Source organism: Coregonus lavaretus, assembly GCF_964263955.1.
Source record: "Coregonus lavaretus genome assembly, chromosome: 7".
Taxonomy (NCBI): Eukaryota; Metazoa; Chordata; class Actinopteri; order Salmoniformes; family Salmonidae; genus Coregonus; species Coregonus lavaretus.
In genome coordinates, this window is record NC_139994.1 from 44,043,666 (window position 1) to 44,070,869 (window position 27,204).

General features: G+C 41.5%; 2 protein-coding genes across 2 annotated transcripts in view; both read left to right on the plus strand.

Annotated features, from left to right (window-relative positions):
• The first annotated feature begins 1,075 nt into the window (after nucleotides 1-1,075).
• Nucleotides 1,076-10,427, plus strand: hmgb3a (high mobility group box 3a). Its single transcript, XM_084166138.1, has 5 exons — nucleotides 1,076-1,179; nucleotides 4,832-5,061; nucleotides 5,794-5,933; nucleotides 8,431-8,605; nucleotides 8,937-10,427. The coding sequence occupies exons 2-5, from the start codon at nucleotides 4,912-4,914 to the stop codon at nucleotides 9,099-9,101; spliced, it is 630 nt and encodes a 209-aa protein (XP_084022264.1). The 5' UTR covers nucleotides 1,076-1,179; nucleotides 4,832-4,911; the 3' UTR covers nucleotides 9,102-10,427.
• Nucleotides 10,428-13,972: 3,545 nt separating this feature from the next.
• Nucleotides 13,973-27,204, plus strand: part of LOC311132530 (arrestin red cell-like) — a gene marked incomplete at its 5' end in the record, with an annotated part of 44,298 nt that continues 31,066 nt past the window's right edge. Inside the window, one exon of the mRNA XM_084165800.1 lies at nucleotides 13,973-13,995. Within this exon, the coding sequence (XP_084021926.1) occupies nucleotides 13,973-13,995 (23 nt within the window). The remainder of the gene's footprint in view (nucleotides 13,996-27,204) is intronic.

A 27,204-nucleotide genomic window follows, 5' to 3' on the forward strand; every position in this document is an offset into this window, starting at 1 on the left:
GTGTAAATGAAATTGGCCCAGCGTCGTCTGGGTTAGGGGAGGGTTTGGCCATGGGGGCTTTACTTGGCTCATCGCGGCGGGCTGGTGCCTGCAGGCTGACGCCGGTTTCCCCCAACACATTTGTGCGGCTGGCTTCCGGGTTAAGCTGGCGGGTGTTAAGGAGCGCGGTTAGGCGGGTCATGTTTTGGAGGACGCATGACTCCACCTTCACCTCTCCAGAGCCCGTTGGGGAGTTGCAGCGATGTGACAAGATCGAAATTGGGGAGAAAAAGGGGGGTAAAATACAAAAACAAATTCATGAAAAATAAGGAAAGGGCGAAAATCAACAAACACTGAAATATGTACATCTGCTTTAAAGGAACAGTTCACTCAAAAGGATGTCCCTGTAAGAGTAGATCTGGAGGACCCCCCTTTGAAGGGATAGTTCAGTCGGAAGTAAAACATGTGTCAGAGCATTTTCCTCAAGAGACCACATTCCATATAATCTATTCTATAGATTCCACTATAAGCAGGAGAAATCTGCAGGTCTCAGTCTCAAATGAATGAATGAGAAATATAGCCACAATCTAACTCAAGTTTATTAAATGATTACAACATGGTAATTGTCCTACAGTGATTCATTAAATAATCTATAGGCCTACCAACTCCAATAAACTATACATTTTATCACTACATATGAGGTAAAATACAAAACTGTAGTAAAATGAATTAATTATTGAATTATGTGTGTTCAGATCTGTATCTGTAGCCTACGGTCCTATTTTAACCTATCACCTAAGAAAGAACGCTGTCTCCTAACATCTAAAAAGATCTCCCATTGAACTTATATGTCAGCATACAGGCCGTACCCAATACGCACTGCTGCACACACTACCATCCTCACCCTCTGAACTTATATACCAGTCTAAAACTTTTCTCAGCGGCTGTTTTTGAAAGAGGTGGGTGTGACCAGGCCTCCTTTTCGACCAATAACGAACGAGAAATCCGGAGTGTGTGTGAAGACACGTCCAATCAGCAGTTTGGGAGGTTGTTTTAAATCGACCCGGTCGCTAGCCAATCAGGCCGTTCTCGTATTGAGCTAGCGCGAGGCTGTGTAGTCTACATGGGGATAGAGAAGACAGGGGAAAGGCGAGACCGTAGGATTCCAGAATCCGGACTGACTGATCGTTAACAATACAGGTACGTTCCACTGTTATGTTATACATAACGCAATAATAACATTACATTAAAAAAAAAAAAAAAATCAATTGGAATAATTTAGAATATTGTTTTGTGTTAAATTATATTGTCATTTTTATCATTTGAATTGAGATGGTGTTATTTTTAAGTGTTTACGTGGTATTTTAGTGCAATTATAGTTTAAATGTGTTTAGATGTTATTCATCTTGCAGTCAAATAGTGTTTGATAATTTTCCTCCCTATAATGTGTGATTTGTTGTGTTATTGACAGAAATCTGCCCAAAATGTTCTTGATCTATTTTATTATCGTTTACACGGTCATTTACCATAAAGAAAATTTACATTTGTCACTGTTGTTTCGTTGACTCTGTGTTTTTTCCAGATTTTTAAAGTAACCAAAAGTTATTAAACTGTAATTTTCTGAGGCTTGTATTCCTCAAACGCATCGCTGCTGTGTGACACTGAATATGGCTGGCTATATCCTGTCTACGAATAACACTGTCCTTATGTTGCGAACCAATTTCGATATCATCTACATAAATACTCGTACATTTTCAGAGTAAACGTTCGTTTTCCGGCCAACTTTATTATCTCTATTCAACCATGTAAAGATAATGTTAATGTCATCGTCGAAAATGGTTTTTGAGATTTGTATCGCTCGTAGTCAAATGATCGCTCTCACCATGTAGTAAAATGGCTGGCGATTTAAACCATTGAAGAGAGGCAGTTCTAACACGGAGAAGGGACGGGGATTTTCTTTAGAAAAAAACAATTTCCTATGGACGAAAAATACCGCTATTTATCGTTTTCCATTCAAAATGTTTATCTCTAACTTTCTGCATTAAAGGATTTTTATTTCCCCCCGTTTTTATTCCTTTTCGCAACTTCTCGCTTGCACCAGGATGACTCACATAAGAAATGGCTGGCGCACTGTCTTTGTTAACGGATAGCAATGCACCAAGCGACCGTCAGGGGTATAACTTCGGAAAACAGTGAAATGTCACGAAATACGCATTGCCAGTTTTAATGTTTTAACCTCAATAAAAATAACGGTCTTTGTTTTATCTGACGAGGTTATTTTGTTTTTAATTAACGGTCAGATTTAGTCGTTATAGCCCTTGGAACCGGAGGGGGTGTGAATCGCTTTGTTACATAGTCAACCCCATAAGCCTTCCCCTCGCTAGCTCTACAGAAGCCATTTTATTCAATGGGAGCTCCAGCGAAGAACAGCAAGCTCTCTTCGCCTGTATAGCAGCTAGTACTACCCAATACTAGGCGCTATGAACTGGGACTGAAAGCGACCGAACGGAGCAACGAATTAAAACCAGAAAAGTAATACATTTTTTGGCAAAGTAAGATCGAAATAGGCAAGAAGGTGGAAAATAAACAGGAGTTTCTCTCATGAGAACGAATTTCACAAAATGGTAGATGAATAATTCGCGTTGATGACCTCTGTTTTTCTCTGTCTGTGTAGTTGAAGCTTCTCATTCTATCGCAACATTGTAACCAGAGTTGGAGCGCTCGCTATGCTATAGCTTGTATGAAGAGAGTAGAGTTCGCGTTGCGTTGGATGCAGTGAAGTAAAGTTTAGGGAGCTGAAAAATATGAAAATAAAAGCCAGAAAAATGGCTAATGACAAGGTGGGCGGTGGCGAGAGGAGAATATGGCGGGGCTTCCTTATTAGATTGAGATTTAATGTAAGGTATTTTGTAAAAATGCAAAAATCCTTTTTAGATTAGAATTCTTTTTTTTTCTTTCAATATGGAATTTATATCAGAGTATGAATTCACATTCCTAACAATGACATCATATTTCTCAAATAGCCTAGTTAAATAATTGTACGTTTTTTTGAGAAATTAAAAGAAAAACCTTACACTTTAAATAATGCAATCGTATTACATTGTAATTACATAGTACATACATTGTACAACATAATAACAAATCAAAAACAGACATCACAACAGCACACAGACTCATTGACACATTTTCTTAAATCCATATAATTTCCTTCATTCCACATTGTCCTTAATTCCAAGACTGCTTGAGCAATTTCTTCTCCAGTGTCACACTCACAGAATGCTAATTCATTCCAACCAATTCTAATTCTAGAGCTAATTGGAATTCATTCAGATTTTATAACTCATTCTAATTCTAGAACAGATTCTTATTCTAGAATTCATACTTATTCTAGAACTTGTTCTTATTCTAGAACTCATTCTAAATTCAAATTCACTGGTTCCCTTCTATGGTTCCACCATACTGTGAAGTTGACTGTCACTTGGTGGTCAATGATGTTAAATTAATGTAATGGATGTTGGGTAATCAAATTATGTCTGAATTAATTTGACAATAAAGATCACAGTTAGTCTCCAACATGAATTGTGTCTGACTTTCTGCTATTTTTAGTTTATTCATTTTTTAGAAACCAATATAGAGACTTTAACAAATGTTATCAAACCTTTATTGAAATAATCATAAAAAATGAAAATGCCATGAACAGAAATATGTGAATTGTTGGTCCCATGTTTTATGAGTGGAAATAAAATATTTGTAAAAAGATCCACATGTACAAAAGCTTATTTCTCTCAAATTCTGCGCACAAATATGTTGACATCCCTGTTAGTAAGCATTTCTCCTTTGCCAAGATAATCCATCTACCTGACAGGTGTGGCATATCAAGAAGCTGATTAAACAGCAGGATCATTACATAGGTGCACCTTGTGCTGGGGACAATAAAAGGCCACTCTAAAATGTGCAGTTTTGTCACCAACACAATGCCACAGATGTCTCAAGTTTTGAGGGAGCGTGCAATTGGCATGCTGACTGCAGGGATGTCCACCAGAGCTGTTGCCAGATAATTGAATGTTCCTTTCTCTACCTTAAGCTGCATCCAACACTGTTTTAGAGAATTTGGCAGTATGTCCAACCGGCCTCACAACCGCAGACCACATGTATGGCGTAGTGTGGGCGAGCATTTTGCTGATGTCAACGTTGTGAACAGAGTGCCCCATGGTGGTGGCGGGGTTATGGTATGGGCAGGCATAAGGTACGGACAACAAACACAATTGCATTTTATCGGTGGCAATTTGAATGCACAGAGATACCGTGACAAGATCCTGAGGCTCATTGTCGTGCCATTCCTCCGCCGCCTTCACCTCATGTTTCAGCATGATAATGCACTGCCCCATGTGTGGGTTCGATAAAATAATGTATGTGCTAACTGTAAGTCGCTCTGGATAAGAGCGTCTGCTAAATGACTAAAATGTAAATGTATGTCGCAAGGATCTGTACACAATTTCTGGAAGCTGAAAATGTCCCCGTTCTTCCATGGCCTCCATACTCACCAGACAAATGGTGGTCACACCGGATACTGAGTGGTTTTCTGATCCATGCCCCTACCTTTTTTTAAAGGTATCTGTGACCAACAGATGCATATCTGTATTCCCAGTCATGTGAAATAGATTAAGGCCTAATTTATTTATTTCAATTGACTGATTTCCTTATATGAACTGTTGCATTTATATTTTTGTTCAGTATACTTTGGCAGTTGCATCATCTGATAAAAAAACGATTTCTTCACTTTCTCAGCATAAATCGAACCACACCATTGAATGAACCGATTTCCATCTTCTCTCCACTCTCCCCTCTCCAGATACTGACCTAACCAACCACCTGACCAATTAACCAATCAACGAGTTCCACAACGCTGCTAGGCCCCGCCCAGTGACCAGGATGGCTAAAGGCACCCCCGGGAAGCCCAAAGGCAAGATGTCTGCCTACGCCTACTTCGTTCAGACCTGCCGGGAGGAGCACAAGAAGAAGAGTCCAGAGATACCTGTCAACTTTGCTGAGTTCTCCAAGAAGTGCTCCGGACGATGGAAGGTGAGGATAGAATATATTATAATAAAATATAATAGATCTTTGATTGATGGTGGGTAGGTGGATGGTTGATTGATTTATTGATTGGTGGGTGGGTGGATTGATGGGTAGATAGATGATTGGTTGATTGATTGATTGTTTGATTGGTAATTGATAAACGATGATGACATTTATTTTTCTTCAAGAGGAAATTATTTTCACATGATGATGACAAGATGAGTTTACATCTCTAATTACTACATAGTGCACTGCACACATCTGATTATTGGGACGGAGCTAAATTAAATTAAATGAATATTTTGTTCCCATAAAGGACACGTTTGACAAACCAGCTGGTAGACTACAAGCTGGTTGGTACTGTACAAGTCAAGAACGGCAAGTTATTTGATAACAAAGGAGCAGTTACATATTCCACACACTGTGGAATACAAGACCACACATGTACTCAATGATGTCATGCTGACTTAGCATGCAATGTAAATAATTTAAAAACATTTTGCAACAGAAAACACAAAAATACTTGTTTCTTATATTGAAGGACAAGTCCAGGTAGCCCCTCAAGGGTGCAGAGTTAAATGTATTTGTCATGTATAAAAAATACAATGAAAACGCTCATTCACAACACAAGCGACCTTGCATAAGACCTTTTTTCGTTTGGTGCTTAATGAACACAACCCATGTGTCCGTCTATTGGTGGGTATGTTTTAAGTGGTATAAATGTTGTGATTTTTGCAGACGATGTCTGGTAAGGAGAAGGGGAAGTTTGAGGACATGGCGAAGCAGGATAAGGTGCGCTATGACAACGAGATGATGCACTTTGCCCCTGGCGGCAAGAAGGGAAGGAAGAAGGACCCCAATGCACCAAAGAGGCCCCCGTATGTACCACCCACACACAAATACACACACACATTCAGTATTCTTACCCCTTGACTTATTCCACATTTTGTTGTGTTACAGCCTGAATTCAAAATTGATTAAATATACACTACCGTTCAAAAGTTTGGGGTCACTTAGAAATGTCCTTGTTTTCGAAAGAAAAGCAATTTTTTGTCTATTAAAATAACATCAAATTGATCAGAAATACAGTGTAGACATTGTTAATGTTGTAAATGGCTATTGGAGCTGGAAACGGCTGATTTTTAATGGAATATCTACATAGGCGTACAGAGGCCCATTATCAGGAACCATCAGTCCTGTGTTCCAATGGCACGTTGTGTTTGCTAATCCAAGTTTATCATTTTAAAAGGCTAATTGATCATTAGAAAACCCTTTTGCAATTATGTTAGCACAGCTGAAAACTGTTGTGCTTATTAAAGATGCAATAAAACTGGCCTTCTTGAGACTAGTTGAGTATCTGGAGCATCAGCAATTGTGGGTTCGAATACAGGCTCAAAATGGCCAGAAACAAATAACTTTCTTCTGAAACTCGTCAGTCTATTCTTGTTCTGAGAAATTAAGGTTATTCCATGCGAGAAATTGCCAAGAAACTGAAGATCTCGTACAACGCTGTGTACTACTCCCTTCACAGAACAGCGCAAACTGGCTCTAACCAGAATAGAAAGAGGAGTGGTTGGCCCCGGTGCACAACTGAGCAAGAGGTCAAATACATTAGAGTGTCTAGTTTGAGAAACAGACGCCTCACAGGTCCTCAACAGGCAGCTTCATTAAATAGTACCTGCAAAACACCAGTCTCAACGTCAACAGTGAAGAGGCGACTCCGGGATGCTGACCTTCTAGGCAGAGTTGCAAAGAAAAAGCCATATCTCAGACTGGCCATTAAAAATAAAAGATTAAGATGGGCAGTCTGAGATATTTTTTCCAATGGCACGTTTTGCGGGTACTATTTAATGAAGCTGCCAGTTGAGGACCTGTGAGGCCTTTTAAAATAATAAACTTGGATTAGCAAACACAACGTGCCATTGGAACACAGGACTGATGGTTGCTGATAATGGGCCTCTGTACGCCTATGTAGATATTCCATTAAAAATCAGCAGTTTCCAGCTACAATAGCCATTTACAACATTAACAATGTCTACACTGTATTTTTGATCAATTTGATGTTATTTCAATGGACCAAAAAATTGCTTTTCTTTCGAAAACAAGGACATTTCTAAGTGACCTTAAACATTTGAACGGTAGGGTATATATATTTTCTCACGCATCTACACACAATACCCCATAATGACAAAGTGAAACCATGTTTTTAGAAATATTTGAAAATGTATTGCAAATGAAATACAGAAATATTGCATTTACATAAGTATTCACGACCCGGAGTCAATACATGTTAGAATCACCTTTGGCAGTGATTTCTGGGTAAGTTTCTAAGAGCTTTGTACACCTGGATTGTATAGTATTTGCACATTATTCTTAAAGAAATTCTTCAAGCTCTGTCAAGTTGGTTGTTGATCATTGCTAGACAGGCGTTTTCAATTCTTGACATATATTTTCTGTAACTAGGCCACTCAGGAACATGAAATGTCGTCTTGGTAAGCAACTCCAGTGTATATTTGGCCTTGTGTTTTAGGTTATTGTCCTGCTGAAAGCTGAATTTGTCTCCCAGTATGTGATGGGTGCTTGGCTCTATTCTGTTTCTTTTTATCCTACAAAGTTAGGAATGACGCCTGTATCTTTGTAGTGACTGGGTGTATTGATACACCATCCAAAGTGTAATTAATAACTTCACCATGCTCAAAGGGATATTCAATGTCTGCTTAATTTTTTTTTTTACCCATGTACCAATAGGTGCCCTTTGCGAGGCATTATACAATTTCCCTGGTATTTGTGGTTGAATCTGTGTTGAAAATTCACTGCTCGACTGAGGGACCTTACACATAATTGTATGTGTGGGGTACAGAGATGTGGTAGTCATTCAAAAATCATGTTAAACACTATTATTGCACACAGAGTGAGTCCATGCAACTTATTATGTGAAGGTAATTTTTTGTTATTATTCCACTTTGACATTATGTGTTATTGTGTGTAGGCCAGAGACATTTCAGCTTTTCATTTTTTATGAATCTGTTAAAATGTCTAAAAACATAATTCAACTTAGTCATTATGGGGTATTGTAGGCCAGTGACACAATCTCAATTTAATAAATTTTTAATTTCAGGCTGTAACACAACAAAATGTGGAAAAAGTCAAGGGGTGTGAATACTTTCTGAAGGCATTGTATACGACTGGACGGACAGACAGACGGGCGGACAGACAGACAAACACACAAACACACAACACACTACTTTGCTCATGTTTTGTTTTTGGTAACTATATAAATACTCACACAAGACGTCACATCACCCAAAATGACAAAAGAAAAATCATAATAATCAATCAAATAATAATGTACCTTTTTTCATCTTTTCTCCCTAGATCTGGTTTCTTCATCTTCTGTGCGGACCACCGGCCCAAGATCAAGGCTCAGCACCCCAGCCTGGGGATAGGGGACGTGGCCAAGAAACTGGGCGAGCAGTGGAACAACCTTACTGATGCCACTAAACAGCCCTACCTGATCAAGGCCAACAAACTCAAAGACAAGTACCAGAAGGTAGAAGAACACCTGTGTATTAGTTAATTTAGGAAAAGCTGCTCTTCCTTTGGGGTCCACACAAAATACAATACTAAGCAAATAAACCACACACCTACAGAACCAAGATGCTATATCTTTCTATGGAATAATCTCAAAAGGAGATAAGGGGAGGAAGCCACCTTAGACTTTAGAGATGCATCCGTATCGCTTGTAAATCTAATTCAGTATTATTCTGTGTCTGATAACACATGATAAGATAGTAATATAATATGATACTGATAATAACACATTTGACTCCCTCCCTCCTCTCTGTCTCTCTCTCTCTCTCTCCCTCTCTCCCTCTCTCCAGGACGTTGCTGACTATAAGTCCGGTAAGGGGAAGGTGGGTGCTCCGAGCATGGTGATGGCCCCTAAACCCACGATGAAGAGTAATATGGATGACGATGATGATGATGACGATGAGGAAGATGAGGAGGAGGAGGAGGAGGAGGATGAGGAGGAGGATGACGAGTAGACCGACCGCATTCTGTTTTGTGTGTTGTGTTATTATGATGATGATGAAGACGAAGATGATGACAACTATGGTCATGATTATTAAGTAATGCAGGGGGGTTTTTCAGTTTGAAATGCGATTTGTAGGGGTTAGAGGAAGAAACACTGGTGATATATTTATGTTGCTTAATTATGTTGCTCAGCCCCTGCCACACTTCCCTCCTCCCAACTCTGTTGTTTTGACGTTGTCACTATGTTGATTTTGTGTAAACTGCTTACACAAAGTTCTGTATGTAACAATGCATCCAGTTAAGATGTTGAGACTGTACTTTAGTACGGCAATTGTGTTTGAAGTCGAAGCAGATCCCTAATAATCCCCCCAACAGCTGTGTGTGTGTGTGCACGTGCACGTGTGTGTGTGTTACTGTGTCCATCTCACCAGCACTGTCCAGTGTCTTCCTCAAAACCCTCATAGCATTGTCTCTATACTGGGTGTACATCAATTAAACGGAGAAGCATTTAAAACCAGTGGTAGCATTGCGGTATAAACACCTTTTTGTTTTTGTGTGTGTCACAAATGGCACCATATTCCCTATATAGTGCACTACTTTTGACCTGGGCTCATAGGGAATCCCATAGAGCTCTGGTCAAAAGTAATGCACTATAAAGGGAATATGGTGCCATTTGGGACACAGACATAGTTTTTTTAAATGAATGTGCAAGGTGGTGTGTTACTGTATATGGTTGATTTAGACTTAGTCCTTGTTTTTCCCGTTTTAATTTGTATGATTATAAAAAAATATATAGGCCTCCAGATGTAAGGTGATATCAGATTGCACATATCTAGTAGTGGTGTTGTTGGTGTATCTAGGTGGCTGTGTGTGTAGCTGTGTGTTGGTTGTTGCAACAGGAAGTGTTGTAATTGTGAAAATCGAACTCTCTGTTCAACAGCCTCCCATGTAAACAAACAGTCATGGCTGGTTAGCTAGTGCACGCTGGCTAACAGTAATTTAACACTACAACTCACTCATTGTCTGGGGTAATTCCTAACTTCCACTTAAGTCTAATTTTCACTTAGTCATGGAATAGAGGAGGGAGGATACCATCCAACCAACCAACGGTATATAAGGAAACTATCATCTCCCTTTTGGCTAAGTGCACTTTTACAATTAACCGTTCGTTGTTACAAGATCTTCTCAAGGTTGAAAAACACGACACATTGAGTGAAAAAGCACGGCTGTTGACTATTATAATAAACCTGTACTTATCTGTATCTAAGATGATTTTTTCTTTTTTGTATGTTTAGAAAAGCTACGTTTGCAATTATTATTAAAGTATGACATTTTTACATGTGGTGTTATGTATTAATGATTTCCATCTAAACCATCTAAACTTGCTCCACACTCATCTGCCAACAAGTGAACCCCCCTACCCATAACACATGTATTATTATTATTAAACGAGTTGTCTGAATATTTTAACTAAAAGTGGATCTGCAATAAAGAAAACATCAATTGCTCATTGAACTCTATACTTTACTCTTAAAATAATTATCCTGCTGGTCAAATACCTGACTTATTCCATCTCAACCTACAGGTCTGACAACAGAATATTCAAACAAATAATCACAAATCAATGTTTTTTACATTACATTGCTGATTAATCAATGTGATATAGGTCACTCGGGTAAGAACATGAAAAATCCTAGAATTCACCTTCAATCACATTTTTTACAGGTCAACATGATTTTACTCCCACATGTATTACAGTGTTATTGTCCTCTGACAGTGAAATATAATGGGTCTGTATTACCTCTCTCCTTAAACGGATAGTTCACCCAAATTACAAAATGACACATTGGTTCCCTTACCATGTAAGCAGTCTATAGACAAGTTATGACAGTAATCCATGCTTTGGTTTAGTTTCCCTGGCACTGTTTCTACATGCTAATGTTTTAGCAATTGTGGCGCAAATCCCATTCAGGTCATGGGACTGATATTAGCATTTTTTGTGCATCATGTCCAAATCATCCGAAAGTATCTACAATTTATTGTGAAGCTCAACAAAGTCATTTATAGATGTTTTGAGCACGTGAGAAAAATGCTAATATCGGTCCCATGACTTGAATGGGATTTGTGACACAAATGCTAAAACATTTGCATGTGGAAACAGTGCCAGGGAAACTAAACCAAAGCATGGATTGCTGTCATACCTTGTCCATAGACTGATACAGGGTAAGGAAACCAATGTGTAATTTTGTAATTTGGGTGAACTATCCCTTTAACCACAGTCTTGCACTACCCACAGCGTGACTCCCTTAAACAATATACATAGCTCCCAGTAGGGGTCCACAGGTCTATTATTAGGCAGTGTTGACATGTTTGGATAATGGTATTAATAGGGTATGTATTATATGAATGGTGTCCGCTAGATTACAGGGGGGTGATTAGAGGGTTGTTTTAATTTAATTAGAGAGTGGAGGCCCCTTGGTTCTCTCTCTAGGGTAAGGGTTGTGGATGAGGCAAGGGTTAGTGAAGAAAAGGACTAGGGCTAGGATGGACTGTAAGTTCAGGACTTTTGCTGCCACCATGGCGTGTCAGTCAGAATGCAATGAGGAGATGGAGAAGAGGAATCCAGGATTAGTGGTATTTATTATACACACAGTTGAATAACACAGGAACGAACAGAGCATGTGGGGGGAGGGTTTGGATGGAGGTTAGGATGGATGTGGATAACAAGGATGTGTTTAAGGATGTGGCTTGTAAAGCCTTGGAGATAGGGTTGCATGCAGATAACAAGGATGTGGTGTTCTGGAAGGGAGATACTAAAGGGAAACATTAGGAACACAACATAAAAGGTGCATGAATCATAAAGTAGTACCAGGTGAATATGGGGAGAATATGAGATTAACATTAACCATAAACTGAGGAGACAGCAAACACATAACTAGAACAACGGAGCCATAGCATTTAGCAAATTGTGGGCATGGATATACATAGGGATATAACAAGTATATATTATTTAGGACTTACAATCTCCAAACAGTATAATAACAAAGGGCACTTACTTCATCATATCAGGCACAATAGAAGGAGGAAGGATAGGGCAACCCACAGGGCCACCCACAGCATCACCAAGCATAAACTGAACTGGTAGGTAGGATGGAGCATGTAGCTTATATGGGGAATGAAAGGGGTGAAAAAGGTAGAGGAGAGTGGAATGGGAACAGGTATGGAAGTGGCCTAGGGTAATTGGAAGCAATTGGAGTCCTGTAGGGGTGCTATGACCTTTCACAATGGTTGAACAAGGATGTGGACATGAAGCTAGGGTTGAACCGGGGTTGAAACCTAGCTCCAGCTCCAACCCTAACCCTTATACCCCCCCCCCCCCACCAAATAGACCTCCCCACCTCTGAATTCCCATTTTAACCCCTGCTCTTCATGTACTGTGTCAATGAATTGCACACCTGGAATCACATCTGGATTCACTACTGTCTACATTTTGCCACTAGGTGGCAATAGAGCTAGATGGATGTATAGAGCCCCATCACAATCACAAGCATACAGGGTTGGGTAGCTTACCTTCTAAATGTAATCCGTTACAGTTACTAGTTAGTTACCTGTCCAAAATTGCAATCAGTAATGTACCTTTTGGATTACCCAAATTTAGTAACATAATCTGATTACTTTCAGTTACTTTTGGATGACTTTCCCCTTAAGCGGCATTAGAAGAAACTAAAAGGATCCATCAAACGCATTTGGTGTGTCTTCATAGTGGTCTCTGACTTGTGGTCGGACTCGCTCAGGTGGAACAAACTTAAATGTGCGCCTATTTTCAATGCTGAATCGAATGTAATTTCACACAAATGCACACACACACACACACACACAGACACAGACGTTTATTTTACTATCCTTGTGGGGACCAAACAATTGATTCCCATTCAATATCCTATTTTCCCTAACCCTAAACCTAACCCTTACTCCTAACCCTAACCCTAAACCTAACCCCTAACCCTAATTGTAACCCTAACCCAAACTGAACCCCTAAGCCTAAAATAGCCATTTTCCTTGTGGGGACTGGCGAAATGTCCCCACTTGTCCAAATGTTCCTTGTTTTACTATCCTTGTGAGGACTTCTGGTCCCACAAGGATAGTAAAAACAAAAACAAAAACACACGCGCACACGCACACACACACGCACACACACACACACACACACACACAGGGAAGCAGACTTTCCAATGACAAATAATGACCAAAAAGGCCTCTGCTCAGAGTATCCTATTGTTGCACCAATATTGATTATACAAAATAAACTGCCAGGCCTTGCAGTGAAAGCCATAATCTAAGGAGCATTCTCACATGTGTCACCTTTGAAATCTATAAGACTCCTATATGAAGTCTATAACCTGGAGGACACTGAATTATGATAGTAATAAGAGTAAAACAAATACATTCTGCAAGAGCGATTTGTTTTCCTCCTATCGGTTACAAAAGCCACACCCTCTTCCTAAAGCAGATTTCTAATTGGTGGTCCCGAGGGCAAGGGCGGGCTGACCCTGTTGTCGTTCGTTGATGCACATGTTTCCGAAGCAGCAATTGGTCGAAGGCGATGTCTGTCACACGGGGAGGGCGTGACTCTGTGTTTCGCTCGCTGTCAGAACTCGAGAAGGCTAGGAACGAAACGAAGTGTTCGTTTCCGTCTGTAGGCTGTGGAAACGGAGTTGCAGGTAGCTAGCTGTGCGAGCCGAACCGAGACTGATTGGAGCTCGAGCACGCAACGGAGAGGAGGAAAGAGGAGAGAATTGACGAAGACCTTGATATCCAAAATAGCATCCAGATTTATACAAATATTACACTTTAGTAGCACTAAAACACAAGGCCTGCGAAGATGGGAGACAAGGCAGGCACCAGGTAGGATAAATTCTCAGTATTTGGTTGTTTTTTGGCGTTTTATTTTTGCGGTGATATTTTGTGTTATTTGGGAAAATAGGCCATCGAAGGGATTAAAGGGTAGCCTAGTTTAACATGCAGATACTGGGCAGTGAAGGCAGCACACTGGTCGAGTTTCCCTAAACAGCAAAGAATCCGCGATAAGAGGGGGTTAATTCAGAAGTGTGCTCGTTGGTTCAGGGGAAGAGAGGAGGAAAGGAGGGAGTGAGAGAATTGTAGAATTGTAGTGCAAACGATATCATCATCAAATATGCTCGCAACGCATTGCCTAGCCTACGGACTTGTGGCGATACAGTTTTCCAGAATGCAAAACAGTTGATCAGTTTGTCAGCTGTCAGAATTCGCATAGGGTGGGGTTACATTGCAAACAACCTTCAATACATCATGAATTCTAGGCTACTCCTACCAGATCTAGCAAGTGTTGATGAACTCGGCTACTGTAGCCAGCAACTTGATGTCTTGATACAGTACTTATAAAAATTATATTACTGTGTGCGTGTTACTGTTTCATGTTGTCATCATTGTCAACATGAAAACAATCTTATTATTACAATGCAACCTAGACTGCAGTAGGTTAGCCTACCGCCAGGGCCGAATTAATGCAGGGTCTTACCGGGGCTGAAGCCCCTGGGCCCAGGCCCGTGGGGTCCCAAGAGGCAGCAAAAATTTTAATAAAAAAACTAAGGAAATATATACTGTATTATATATGTTATACTTTTTCACTGCAACCACCAAACACAGGAAGACTCAGGAGCCCTCTCTCAATGAGTGTAGACAGCCTGCTGCTGCCGCTCTGCTAATCATCAGATGGGGGGAAGAGAGGAGGTAGGGTGCCCAGATGGGTAACTGGGGGCCACTGCTTTGATTGGGTAACTAACGAAAACAAAAACAAAACTGCCTAATAAATAAATGTGACTGGTTAATTGTGAGTCAGGGGCTGGGCCCAAGAGGAAAAAATACGTTATTTTTTAAAAGTTATTATAATTTTTTATCCAACCACAATGTTCAAAATACACCAGAGAGCATAATTTAGCCACAGAGGATCAATAGTTTTAAAAACAATAACTGTGGATTAAGTTTTATCACAAGCACATACAGTATCTGCCAAAATTAAGGAAACAATAGCATAAAGTGTCTTAAAAGGGTGTTGCGCCAACCATAGCTGCCAGAACACATTCAATGCGCCTTGGCATAGATTCTATAAATGGGCCTAAACCATGCCAGGAAAAAGCACCCCATACCATAACATATACTTTGTATCCCTTGTTTACTCAAGTGTTTCCTTTATTTTGGCAGTTACTGGTATGCCTACAGTCGGAAGGGTCGCAGTTTGGGCAGCATGCGAGACAAATATAGACTAGAGCTTGTTGCGTTGTGGCCATAGACATGTAATCTATAGAAGGGTTTTGTAACTTCTTACCCTGGCAATTTGACTGTTAAACTCATGGGTACACTAGCAATGGATGCCAGTCCTGATTTGAATGGGAACTGCCATTCACATTTCAAAATACAATCGCGGGAAAAATGTATCCTATGGCTTCATCTTCATCATTAGGCGCGTCAGTGTGTCACTGGACATTTTATTTAGTAGCCTATGAGATATATATAATATACACACAGTGCATTCGGAGAACCCGATGGTCACTCTGACAGAGCTCCAGAGTTCCTCTGTGGAGATGGGAGAACCTTCCAGAAGGACAACCATCTCTGCAGCACTCCACCAATCAGGCCTTTACGCTAGAGTGGCCAGACGGAAGCCACTCCTCAGTAAAAGGCACCTGACAGTCCGCTTGGAGTTTGCCAAAAGGCACCTAAAGGACTCTCAGACCATGAGAAACAAGATTCTCTGGTCTGATGAAACCAAGATTGAACTCTTTGGCCTGAATGCCAAGTGTCACATCTGGAGGAAACCTGGCACCATCCCTATGGTGAAGCATGGTGGTGGCAGCATCATGCTGTGGGGATGTTTTTCAGCGGCAGGGACTGGGAGATTCGAGGGAAAGATGAACGGAGCAAAGTACAGAGAAATCCTTGATGAAAACCTGCTCCAGAGCGCTCAGGACCTCAGACTGGGGTGAAGGTTTACCTTCCAACATGATAACGACCCTAAGCACACAGCCAAGACAACGCAGGAGTGGCTTCAGGACAAGTCTCTGAATGTCCTTGATTGGCCCAGCCAGAGCCTGGACTTGAACCCGATCAAACATCTCTGGAGGGACCTGAAAATAGTTGTGCAGCGAAGCTCCCCATCCAACCTGACAGAGCTTGAAAGGATTGGCAGAGTAGAATGGAGAAACTCCCACATACATGTGTGCCAAGCTTGTAGCGTCATACCCAAGAAGACTTGAGGCTGTAATCACTGCCAAAGGCGCTTCAACAAAGTACTGAGTTAAGGGTCTGAATTTCTTATGTAAATGTAATATTTCAGATTTTATACATTAGCAACATAAAAAAAAAAAACTGGTTTTCCTTTGTCATTATGGGGTATTGTGTGTCGATTGCTGAGAGAAAAAAACAGCAATTTAATCCATTTTAGAATAAGGCTGTAACGTAACAAAATGTGGAAAAGTCAAGGGGTCCGAATACTTTCCGAATGCACTGTACATACACATATATTTATATATACACACACACATATATATATTTTTAGTCAGCCACCAATTGTGCAAGTTCTCCCACTTAAAAAGATGAGAGAGGCCTGTAATTTTCATAATAGGTACACGTCAACTATGACAGACATAATGAGATTTTTTTTTCCAGAAAATCACATTGTAGGATTTTTAATGAATTTATTTGCAAATTATGGTGGAAAATAAGTATTTGGTCAATAACAAAAGTTTCTCAATACTTTGTTATATACCCTTTGTTGGCAATGACACAGGTCAAACGTTTTCTGTAAGTCTTCACAAGGTTTTCACACACTGTTGCTGGTATTTTGGCCCATTCCTTCATGCAGATCTCCTCTAGAGCAGTGATGTTTTGGGGCTGTCGCTGGGCAACACAGACTTTTAACTCCCTCCAAAGATTTTCTATGGGGTTGAGATCTGGAGACTGGCTAGGCCACTCCAGGACCTTGAAATGCGAAGCCACTACTTCGTTGCCCGGGCGGTGTGTTTGGGATCATTGTCATGCTGAAAGACCCAGCCACGTTTCATCTTCAATGCCCTTGCTGATGGAAGGAGGTTTTCACTCAAAATCTCACGATACATGGCCCCATTCATTCTTTCCTTTACATGGATCAGTCGTCCTGGTCCCTTTGCAGAAAAACAGCCCCAAAGCATGATGTTTCCACCCCCATGCTTCACAGTAGGTATGGTGTTCTTTGGATGCAACTCAGCATTCTTTGTCCTCCAAACACGACGAGTTGAGTTTTTACCAAAAAGTTCTATTTTGGTTTCATCTGACCATATGACATTCTCCCAATCCTCTTCTGGATCATCCAAATGCACTCTAGCAAACTTCAGACGGGACTGGACATGTACTGGCTTAAGCAGGGGGACACGTCTGGCACTGCAGGATTTGAGTCCCTGGCGGCGTAGTGTGTTACTGATGGTAGGCTTTGTTACTTTGGTCCCAGCTCTCTGCAGGTCATTCACTAGGTCCCCCCGTGTGGTTCTGAGATTTTTGCTCACCGTTCTTGTGATCATTTTGACCCCATGGGGTGAGATCTTGCGTGGAGCCCCAGATCGAGGGAGATTATCAGTGGTCTTGTATGTCTTCCATTTCCTAATAATTGCTCCCACAGTTGATTTCTTCAAACCAAGCTGCTTACCTATTGCAGATTCAGTCTTCCCAGCCTGGTGCATGTCTACAATTTTGTTTCTGGTGTCCTTTGACAGCTCTTTTGTCTTGGCCATAGTGGAGTTTGGAGTGTGACTGTTTGAGGTTGTGGACAGGTGTCTTTTATACTGATAACAAGTTCAAACAGGTGCCATTAATACAGGTAACGAGTGGAGGACAGAGGAGCCTCTTAATGAAGAAGTTACAGGTCTGAGAGCCAGAAATCTTACAGGAAACGTATGATCTCTGTAATTGCAAACAAAGGTTTCTGTACCAAATATTAAGTTCTGCTTTTCTGATGTCATGCAATAAAATGCAAATTAATTACTTAAAAATCATACAATATGATTTTCTCTCACAGTTGAAGTGTACCTATGATAAAAAATAACAGACCTCTACATGCTTTGTAAGTAGGAAAACCTGCAAAATCGGCAGTGTATCAAATACTTGTTCTCCCCACTGTATATATGCAGCCCCAGACCATGACACTCCCACCACCATGCTTGACTGTAGGCAAGACACACTTGTCTTTGTACTCCTCACCTGGTTGCCGCCACACACGCTTGACACCATCTGAACCAAATAAGTTTATCTTGGTCTCATCAGACCACAGGACATGGTTCCAGTAATCTGCTTGTCTTCAGCAAACTGTTTGCGGGCTTTCTTGTGCATCATCTTTAGAAGAGGCTTCCTTCTGGGACGACAGCCATGCAGACCAATTTGATGCAGTGTGCGGCGTATGGTCTGAGCACTGACAGAATGACCCCCCACCCCTTCAACCTCTGCAGCAATGCTGGCAGCACTCATATGTCTATTTCCCAAAGACAACCTCTGGATATGATGCTGAGCACGTGCACTCAACTTCTTTGGTCGACCATGGCGAGGCCTGTTCTGAGTGGAACCTGTCCTGTTAAACCGCTGTATGGTCTTGGCCACCATGCTGCAGCTCAGTTTCAGGGTCTTGGCAATCTTCTTATAGCCCAGGCCATCTTTATGTAGAGCAACAATTCTTTTTTTCAGATCCTCAGAGAGTTCTTTGCCATGATGTGCCATGTTGAACTTCCAGTGACCAGTATGAGGGAGTGTGAGAGCGATGACACCACATTTAACACACCTGCTCCCCATTCACACCTGAGACCTTGTAACACTAACGAGTCACATGATACCGGGGAGGGAAAATGGCTAATTGGGCCCAATTTTGACATTTTCACTTAGGGGTGTACTCACTTTTGTTGCCAGCGGTTTAGACATTAATGGCTGTGTGTTGAGCTATTTTGAAGGGACAGCAAATTTACACTGATATACAAGCTGTACACTCACTACTTTACATTGTATCAAAGTGTCATTTCTTCAGTGTTGTCACATGAAAAGATATACTCAAATATTTACAAAAATATGAGGGGTGTACTCACTTTTGTGAGATACTGTATATACAGTGAGGGAAAAAAGTATTTGATCCCCTGCTGATTTGGAACGTTTACCCACTGACAAAGACATGATCAGTCTACAATTTTAATGGTAGGTTTATTTGAAAAGTGAAAGACAGAATAACAACAAAAAAAATCCAGAAAAACGCATGTCAAAAATGTATATATATATATATATATATATACACACACAGTGGGGAGAACAAGTATTTGATACACTGCCGATTTTGCAGGTTTTCCGACTTACAAAGCATGTAGAGGTCTGTCATTTTTATCATAGGTACACTTCAACTGTGAGAGACGGAATCGAAAACAAAAATCCAGAAAATCACATTGTATGATTTTTAAGTAATTAATTTATATGTATATGTGTCCATATGAAATAGCCTACATATGGAGCAAGTTACATTTGATCCTCCCTCCTTTCTCAGTTAAATGTGAGCATTTGAGGAAGTAAAACAAATGAACGTTTTTTATGTGGTTTCCTTTTCTCTCAGTGTGTGTGTGTGGTGTGGTGGGTTTTATCTGTCTTAATGTGTGTGTGGGACGTGGGATGTTGTAGTCTATACCAGATTATAACGGTGGTGTTCTTTTGCCAACTGACCAAATAAAAACACACCAAAAAAGCTGAATAAAACTTGCGGTAGGCTAGGCCTATTGACTGGCATAGTCTCAAATAGCACCCTATTCCCTACATAGTGCACAACTTTTGACCAGAACCCTATCGGCACTATTAGCACTGGGCGATATGGCCTAAAGATCATATCTCAATTTTTTTCAAACTTATGGGCAATTCACAATAGGCTATATACTGTATATAAATAAATACAAATAATTCTTTCTCACGGGCTCTTTCATTCTGACTGTTTCTCTCTCTCTCTCTCTCTCTCTCTCTCTCTCTCTCTCTCTCTCTCTCTCTCTCTCTCTCTCTCTCTCTCTCTCTCTCTCTCTCTCTCTCTCTCTCTCTCTCTGTGTCCATATGAAATAGCCTACATATGGAGCTAGTTAAATGTTATCCTTTCTCAGTTAAATGTGACCATTTGAGGAAGAAAAATAATTGAACGTTTTTAATGTGGTTTCCTTTTCTCTCTGTTTGTGTGTGTGGTGTGTTTTATCTGTCTTAATGTGTGTGTGGGATGTTGTAGTCTATACCAGATTATAACGGTGGTGTTCTTTTGCCAACTGACCAAATAAAAACACACAGAAAAAGCTGAATAAAACTTGCGGTAGGCACTAATAAGATAATTATTTTATCAAAATAGTTTCACCTGCTTTTTTTGTAATAATCACTGATCTGGCTTTCAAGTCTATCTATGAAAATTCCCTTTTTGTTACAAATTTAATCAGAACAATGCACATCCGCTAATGATGACCAACTTCTGGTAGCAGGCATTATAGAAAATTAACACCGGTCTCATAAACAATATGTTAAGCACACGTGCTAGTGAGTAGTCAGCTAATCTTTATAAGTCTAGCCAACCTGGCTCTATTTGCTTGCTAACAAGGTAGAACAGTTGAACTGTTATGAATAAGCCCTCCAACTGTTTGAACAACATAGCCTGTTCACTTTGTTTAGATGTTGAAATCGTGGCCTACCTGGATAAGAATATGCTTATTTCTCAGAATGAGAACGAGTTGCCAATTCCTTATATAAATGCCCCTTTTTATGTTCATTGCACATTTATAAAACACAGACTAGACAGCTAGCACATAACAGTATGTGGCTAAAATGCTGCTAACGGTACGTGGTACCGCAACGCAGCACGCGACAGAAACTGAGAAACGTCGTTTTCTACAATCATGTTCATTGATACTTGGGTTTTAGTAGTTGAAACATAAACGGGGAATCGACCGATTCTGTTGGACCAAACCTCAAATGCAAATAGTGAATTGAAACTGCTCGTTTGTTAGAGGACGAAGTCATCTTTTATCTTTGTTGTTGTGAGTGGCAGGGGGAGGGGTTGGTGCACAGAAGGAGTGAAGGAGATGAGACCCAAAAGACAAAATCTCGATTCTTGCGATACAGGCATTTGGAACATTGCACTAAAACATACATTTGAATTAATCAAATTAATTGGATATATGGTCCAGCCCTAGGCAATATGGGCCCTGGTCTAAAGTAGTGCACTATAAAGGGAATAGGGTTCCATTTAGGATGCATCCATAGATTCACAGACGGTAAGCAGGAGGCTGCTTGCAAGAAATAGGTGTCATGCATCCGGTGTGCTATGCTTTCAGATTAGTCTAAGAAAAAAAGTAACACTTATTTTTTTACTGGCCCTCTCAATCTGGTCCCTACTCTCTCTCTCTCTCGCTCTTTGCTTCTTTCTCTCTCTCTGACTCCCTCGCTTTTCTCACTACAGAGACAGATAGAGAGGAGGCGTAGAGGAGTGGGTGTGATGTAGAACGCATTGTAACCGCCCGCAAGCCAGTTGTCCTTTTATTGCAGTTAGATACGCTCACATCACATCACACACACACACACACACACACACACACACGGTTGTACAATGGGGAACAACCCAAGGCCACGGGTTCTCAGTTCAGTTCAACGACCTGGGACGTGGACTCATTTCAACACTTCTGAGGTAAAACAAAAATACTTTTGGTGTGAACTCTCACTTTAACGTCAGTGCTGCCATGTGTCAATTGCCTCAACTGCCTCGTGCCCTGGGGCATTGACTCGGTACCGGTACTCCTTGTATGTAGTCTCGTTGTTAGTATTTTATTGTGTTACTATGTCCTTTATTCAAAAAAATTTCTTTTTAACTCTGCATTATTGGGAAAGTGCTCGTAAGTAAGCATTTCATGGTAAAGTCTACACCTGTTGTATTCAGCGCATGTGACAAATACGATTTGATTTGCCAGTGATGTGTATTGGGTGATAGAAAGCCTTGGGGTGAAGTTTCTGACTATTGTAGTGGTGTTACACCACTTTAGTGGTTAGAGACACAGAGGCAGAGAGGAGCACAGGGGGAGACAGTGGGAACTAAATGGAGAGAGAGAGTGATGAAAGAGTGAAGTGAACTGCAACCCTGTCTGGCCCCTCTTAACACACACACACACACACACACACACACACACACACACACACACACACACACACACACACACACACACACACATACACATACACATACACATACACACATACATACATACATACATACATACACACACTCCTGTAAGTACAAAGAGGTATCCTCCCTGAGCATTAAGGAATTCCTCAGATCCCCCTGTTCCTCCCTATGTTATTAGAGCGGAGGAGAGGAGGAGGAGAAGAGAACAGAACAGAGACAGTCCCAAATGGTGCATGAAGAGTACAAGCGTGGGATGGATGGATGGATAGAACAGGATAGTGATGGACTGACTGACCTCACTGAAACAAAAACACTTTTCAGAGAAGAGAGAGGGAAAAAAAGAGGAAGAGAGATGAGTGAGAAGAAGAGACATAGGCGAGGGAGGGGGAGAGAGAAAGACATTGAGTGAGAGGAGAGAAAGGAGTGAAGAAGAGAGAGGAGGTAGAAGAAGGGAGAAAGAGGAGAGACGGACTACTCCCTCATGTCTGGTAGTTTTAAGAGGATCTCTTTTAGGTTGTACCTCTGTCACTTACAAATGGATTGTGTGTGTGTATCTCCATATGCTGTGTGTGTTTGCGTGTGTTCCCATGGCGTGTGTGCGTGGTACATTCTCCACCTGTCCTTTTAGGTAGATGCCAATGGCCTGGATTTTATTTTTGTCTCACCTACTGTTATTCCCTTTACCTGATCTGTCCCTATCTGTGTAAGGAATGGATTAACAGAAGAGCTTAGACTCTCTTTAATTGATTAATTGTTAATTGTTCTAGCCTGTGTGTGTGTGTGTGTGTGTGTGTGTGTGTGTGTGTGTGTGTGTGTGTGTTAGGGCTGGGTATTGCCAGGGCCCTCACAATACGATATTATCACGATACTTAGGTGTCGATAAGTTATGTATTGTGATTCTCACGATTCTATATGTATTGCGATTGGATAAAGCAATTTTTAATTGCGATTTGGTGCTCCAAATATATTGGTCATTATATGTCTGCTGCAGAGAGACGAGAGAGCATGAGAAAACGAGTTTTGATCAGTCAGGGAAATAAAAGTGCTGAAAACATGTTGGGTCACTATTTAAAAAGGAGATTGAGAACAATCAATAGGATGAAAAATACCGGAGTTTTGCCGCGTGTACAGCCGACTAGCGCTAGCTAACACGGCCTACAGTAGTTTTTTTTTACAAATCGATACTTGAAGTCAAATGTCAATATACTATCGTCCAAAAATAATATTGCGATATGTAACTATAGATTTTTTCCCCCCATCACTAGTGTGTGTAAGTGTATGAAATGTGACATTGGGCTCTAAATTAAAGGTCTGCCTCAGGGTAGCCGTCACAGCAGGTGAAAAGAGGGAGCGAGAGAGGGGAATAAACGGAGAGAGGGGGGAGGAATAAGGGAAGAGAGAGAGCCAAAGATAGAAATTGAATTCTCTATTACAGCCCTCCCTCTCACATCTCCAAGGGAGGCCGAAGGGAAGGTGGGCTGAGAGAATCAAGCGTCTCTGAGAAGGACTGCTGATTTTAGGATCAGTTTAGCCTTTTAGATTAATAAGATGGACAGGAGACTACTTCTAAATGGCATATATTACTGATCCTAGATCAGTACTCTTACTCTGAGAAGCTTGAAACATACGGCCCCTGATGTTGGATATGCAAGGCTTAGTGGTGGAGGCTGCAACAAGTTCTCACAGTCTCACTGCAGAATCAGACGTTGGTCCATAGACGTCAAATTTCGAAGGTTCAATTTAGGCATTCATTCCGAATGGTTAACGGCTTATGGTTTGGGATAGAGTAAAAAAAACGAGTGCCTAGCACTGGGATTGAACACGTGACCCTCGGAGCCGGAGCTCGCGCATAGCCTGAAAACAAAAACAACTCCACGGTTACGTTTGGGCATTAATTCGGAATGGTTAAGTTGAGGGTTAAGGTTTAGGGTACGGTAAAAGAAAAACACACAAAAAAACCGAATGCCTAGCTCTGGGATTGAACACGCAACCCTCAGAGCCGGGGCTCGCGGCTTATGTCCATCCGCCATCCCCTTCCACAACGCCCTACCACAGCGGATCCCAAACTAGGGGTCGCCTGATATGAAAATGGGGTCACGGGAAAATTGAGAAAATCCTAGTAAAGAAATAATATAAACTCAGCAAAAAAAGAAACGTCCTCACTGTCAACTGCGTTTATTTTCAGCAAACGTGTAAATATTTGTATGAACATAACAACATTCAACAACTGAGACATAAACTGAACAAGTTCCACAGACATGTGACTAACAGAAATTTAATAATGTGTCCCTGAACAAAGGGGGGGTCAAAATCAAAAGTAACAGTCAGTATCTGGTGTGGCCACCAGCTGCATTAAGTACTGCAGTGCATCTTCTCCTCATGGACTGCACCAGATTTGCCAGTTCTTGCTGTGAGATGTTACCCCACTCTTACACCAAGGCATCTGCAAGTTCCCGGACATTTCTGGGGGGAATGGCCCTAGCCCTCACCGTCTGATCCAACAGGTCCCAGACGTGCTCAATAGGATTGAGATCCGGGGTCTTCGCTGGCCATGGCAGAACACTGACATTCCTGTCTTGCAGGAAATCACGCACAGAACGAGCAGTATGGCTGGTGGCATTGTCAAGCTGGAGGGTCATGTCAGGATGAGCCTGCAGGAAGGGTACCACATGAGGGAGGAAGATGTCTTCCCTGTAACGCACAGCGTTGAGATTGCCTGCAATGACAACAAGCTCAGTCCGATGATGCTGTGACACACTGCCCCAGACCATGACGGACCCTCCACCTCCAAATCGATCCCGCTCCAGAGTACAGGCCTCGGTGTAACGCTCATTCCTTCGACGATAAACGCGAATCTGACCATTACCCATGGTGAGACAAAACCGCGACTCGTCAGTGAAGAGCACTTTTTGCCAGTCCTGTCTGGTCCAGCGACGGTGGGTTTGTGCCCATAGGCGACGTTGTTGCCGGTGATGTCTGGTGAGGACCTGCCTTACAACAGGCCTACAAGCCCTCAGTCCAGCCTCTCTCAGCCTATTGCGGACAGTCTGAGCACTGATGGAGGGATTGTGCGTTCCTGGTGTAACTCGGGCAGTTGATGTTGCCATCCTGTATCTGTCCCGCAGGTGTGATGTTCGGATGTACCGATCCTGTGCAGTTGTTGTTACATGTTGCCACTGCGAGGACGATCAGCTGTCCGTCCTGTCTCCCTGTAGCGCTGTCTTAGGCGTCTCACAGTACGGACATTGCAATTTATTGCCCTGGCCACATCTGCAGTCCTCATGCCTTCTTGCAGCATGCCTAAGGCACGTTCACGCAGATGAGCAGGGACCCTGGGCATCTTTCTTTTGGTGTTTTTCAGAGTCAGTAGAAAGGCCTCTTTAGTGTCCTAAGTTTTCATTACTGTGACCTTAATTGCCTACCGTCTGTAAGCTGTTAGTGTCTTAACGACCGTTCCACAGGTGCATGTTCATTAATTGTTTATGGTTCATTGAACAAGCATGGGAAACAGTGTTTAAACCCTTTACAATGAAGATCTGTGAAGTTATTTGGATTTTTACGAATTATCTTTGAAAGACAGGGTCCTGAAAAAGGGACGTTTCTTTTTTTGCTGAGTTTATATACAGTATATAATATCATCTTTGTCTCTCAAAATCATTGTAATGTGGCTAACCTTAAACATCTGAATGAAAATTATTCAAATCTAAAAGTAAAAATTGAACTAGAGAGCACCCTTAGATCGGCTGCACTTGAGCATTGCACTTGAATCATTCCCACGGTGAATGGCTAAGCCTGCCACGCTATGAAACCACACACTATTGCACAAACTTTGATATTACCGGCCTCAATTGATATGGTGAAAACAATGTGTGGGGAGGCAAAGGCACAGAAACTCACATCAATACCTTTGACAGATTACACTGTGAAACTAAGAATTGATTCTATAGCTATCAATCAAGTGGAAACTCTGACTGAACGACTTTAAAAACTCCCCAGCTTGTGCTCTCCAAATGGACTTTAGTTGTGAGGGCCAAGATGCACGTGCATTGACTTTAGTTCGCTACATGTCGGGGGATTCTATTCACGAGGACAAATTGTTCTGTCTCACGATTCCCGAGCATGAAACTGCACAGGCTATGTTCAGTGTGCTGTGTGGCTATACTGATGGAAAACAGATTCCATGGGATCAAATGGTGGGCTTTTGCACAGATGAGGCTCCATCTATCACTGGACGGCGGGCAGGCCTCTGCACTCTAGTTATGAATGTGTCTCCATCTGCCATATGGACGCATTGTATGATACACACACTGAGCTAAACTATATAAAAGTATGTGGACACCACTTCAAATTAGTGGATTCGGCTATTTCAGCCATACCCGTTGCTGACAGGTGTATAAAATCGAGCACACACCCATGCAATCTCCATAGTCAAACATTGGCAATAGAATGGCCTTACTGAAGAGCTCAGTGACTTTCAACGTGGCACCGTCATAGGATGCCACCTTTCCAACAAGTTAGTTCGCCCTGATAGAGCTCTCTCGGTCAACTGTAAGCGCTGTTATTGTGAAGAGGAAACGTCTAGGAGCAACAACGGCTCAGCCGCGAAGTGGTAGGCCACACAAGCTCACAGAACGGGATCGCTGAGAGCTGACCTCGGTTTCAACACTCACTACCGAGTTCCAAACTGCCTCTGGAAGCAACATCAGCACAATAACGGTTTGTCGGGAGCTTCATGAAATGGGTTTCCATGGCTGAGCAGCCTAAGATCACCATGCGCAATGCCAAGTGTCGACTGGAGTGGTGTAAAGCTCGCCGCCATTGTATATATATATTATATATATGCCATTTAGCAGACGCTTTTATCCAAAGCGACTTACAGTCAT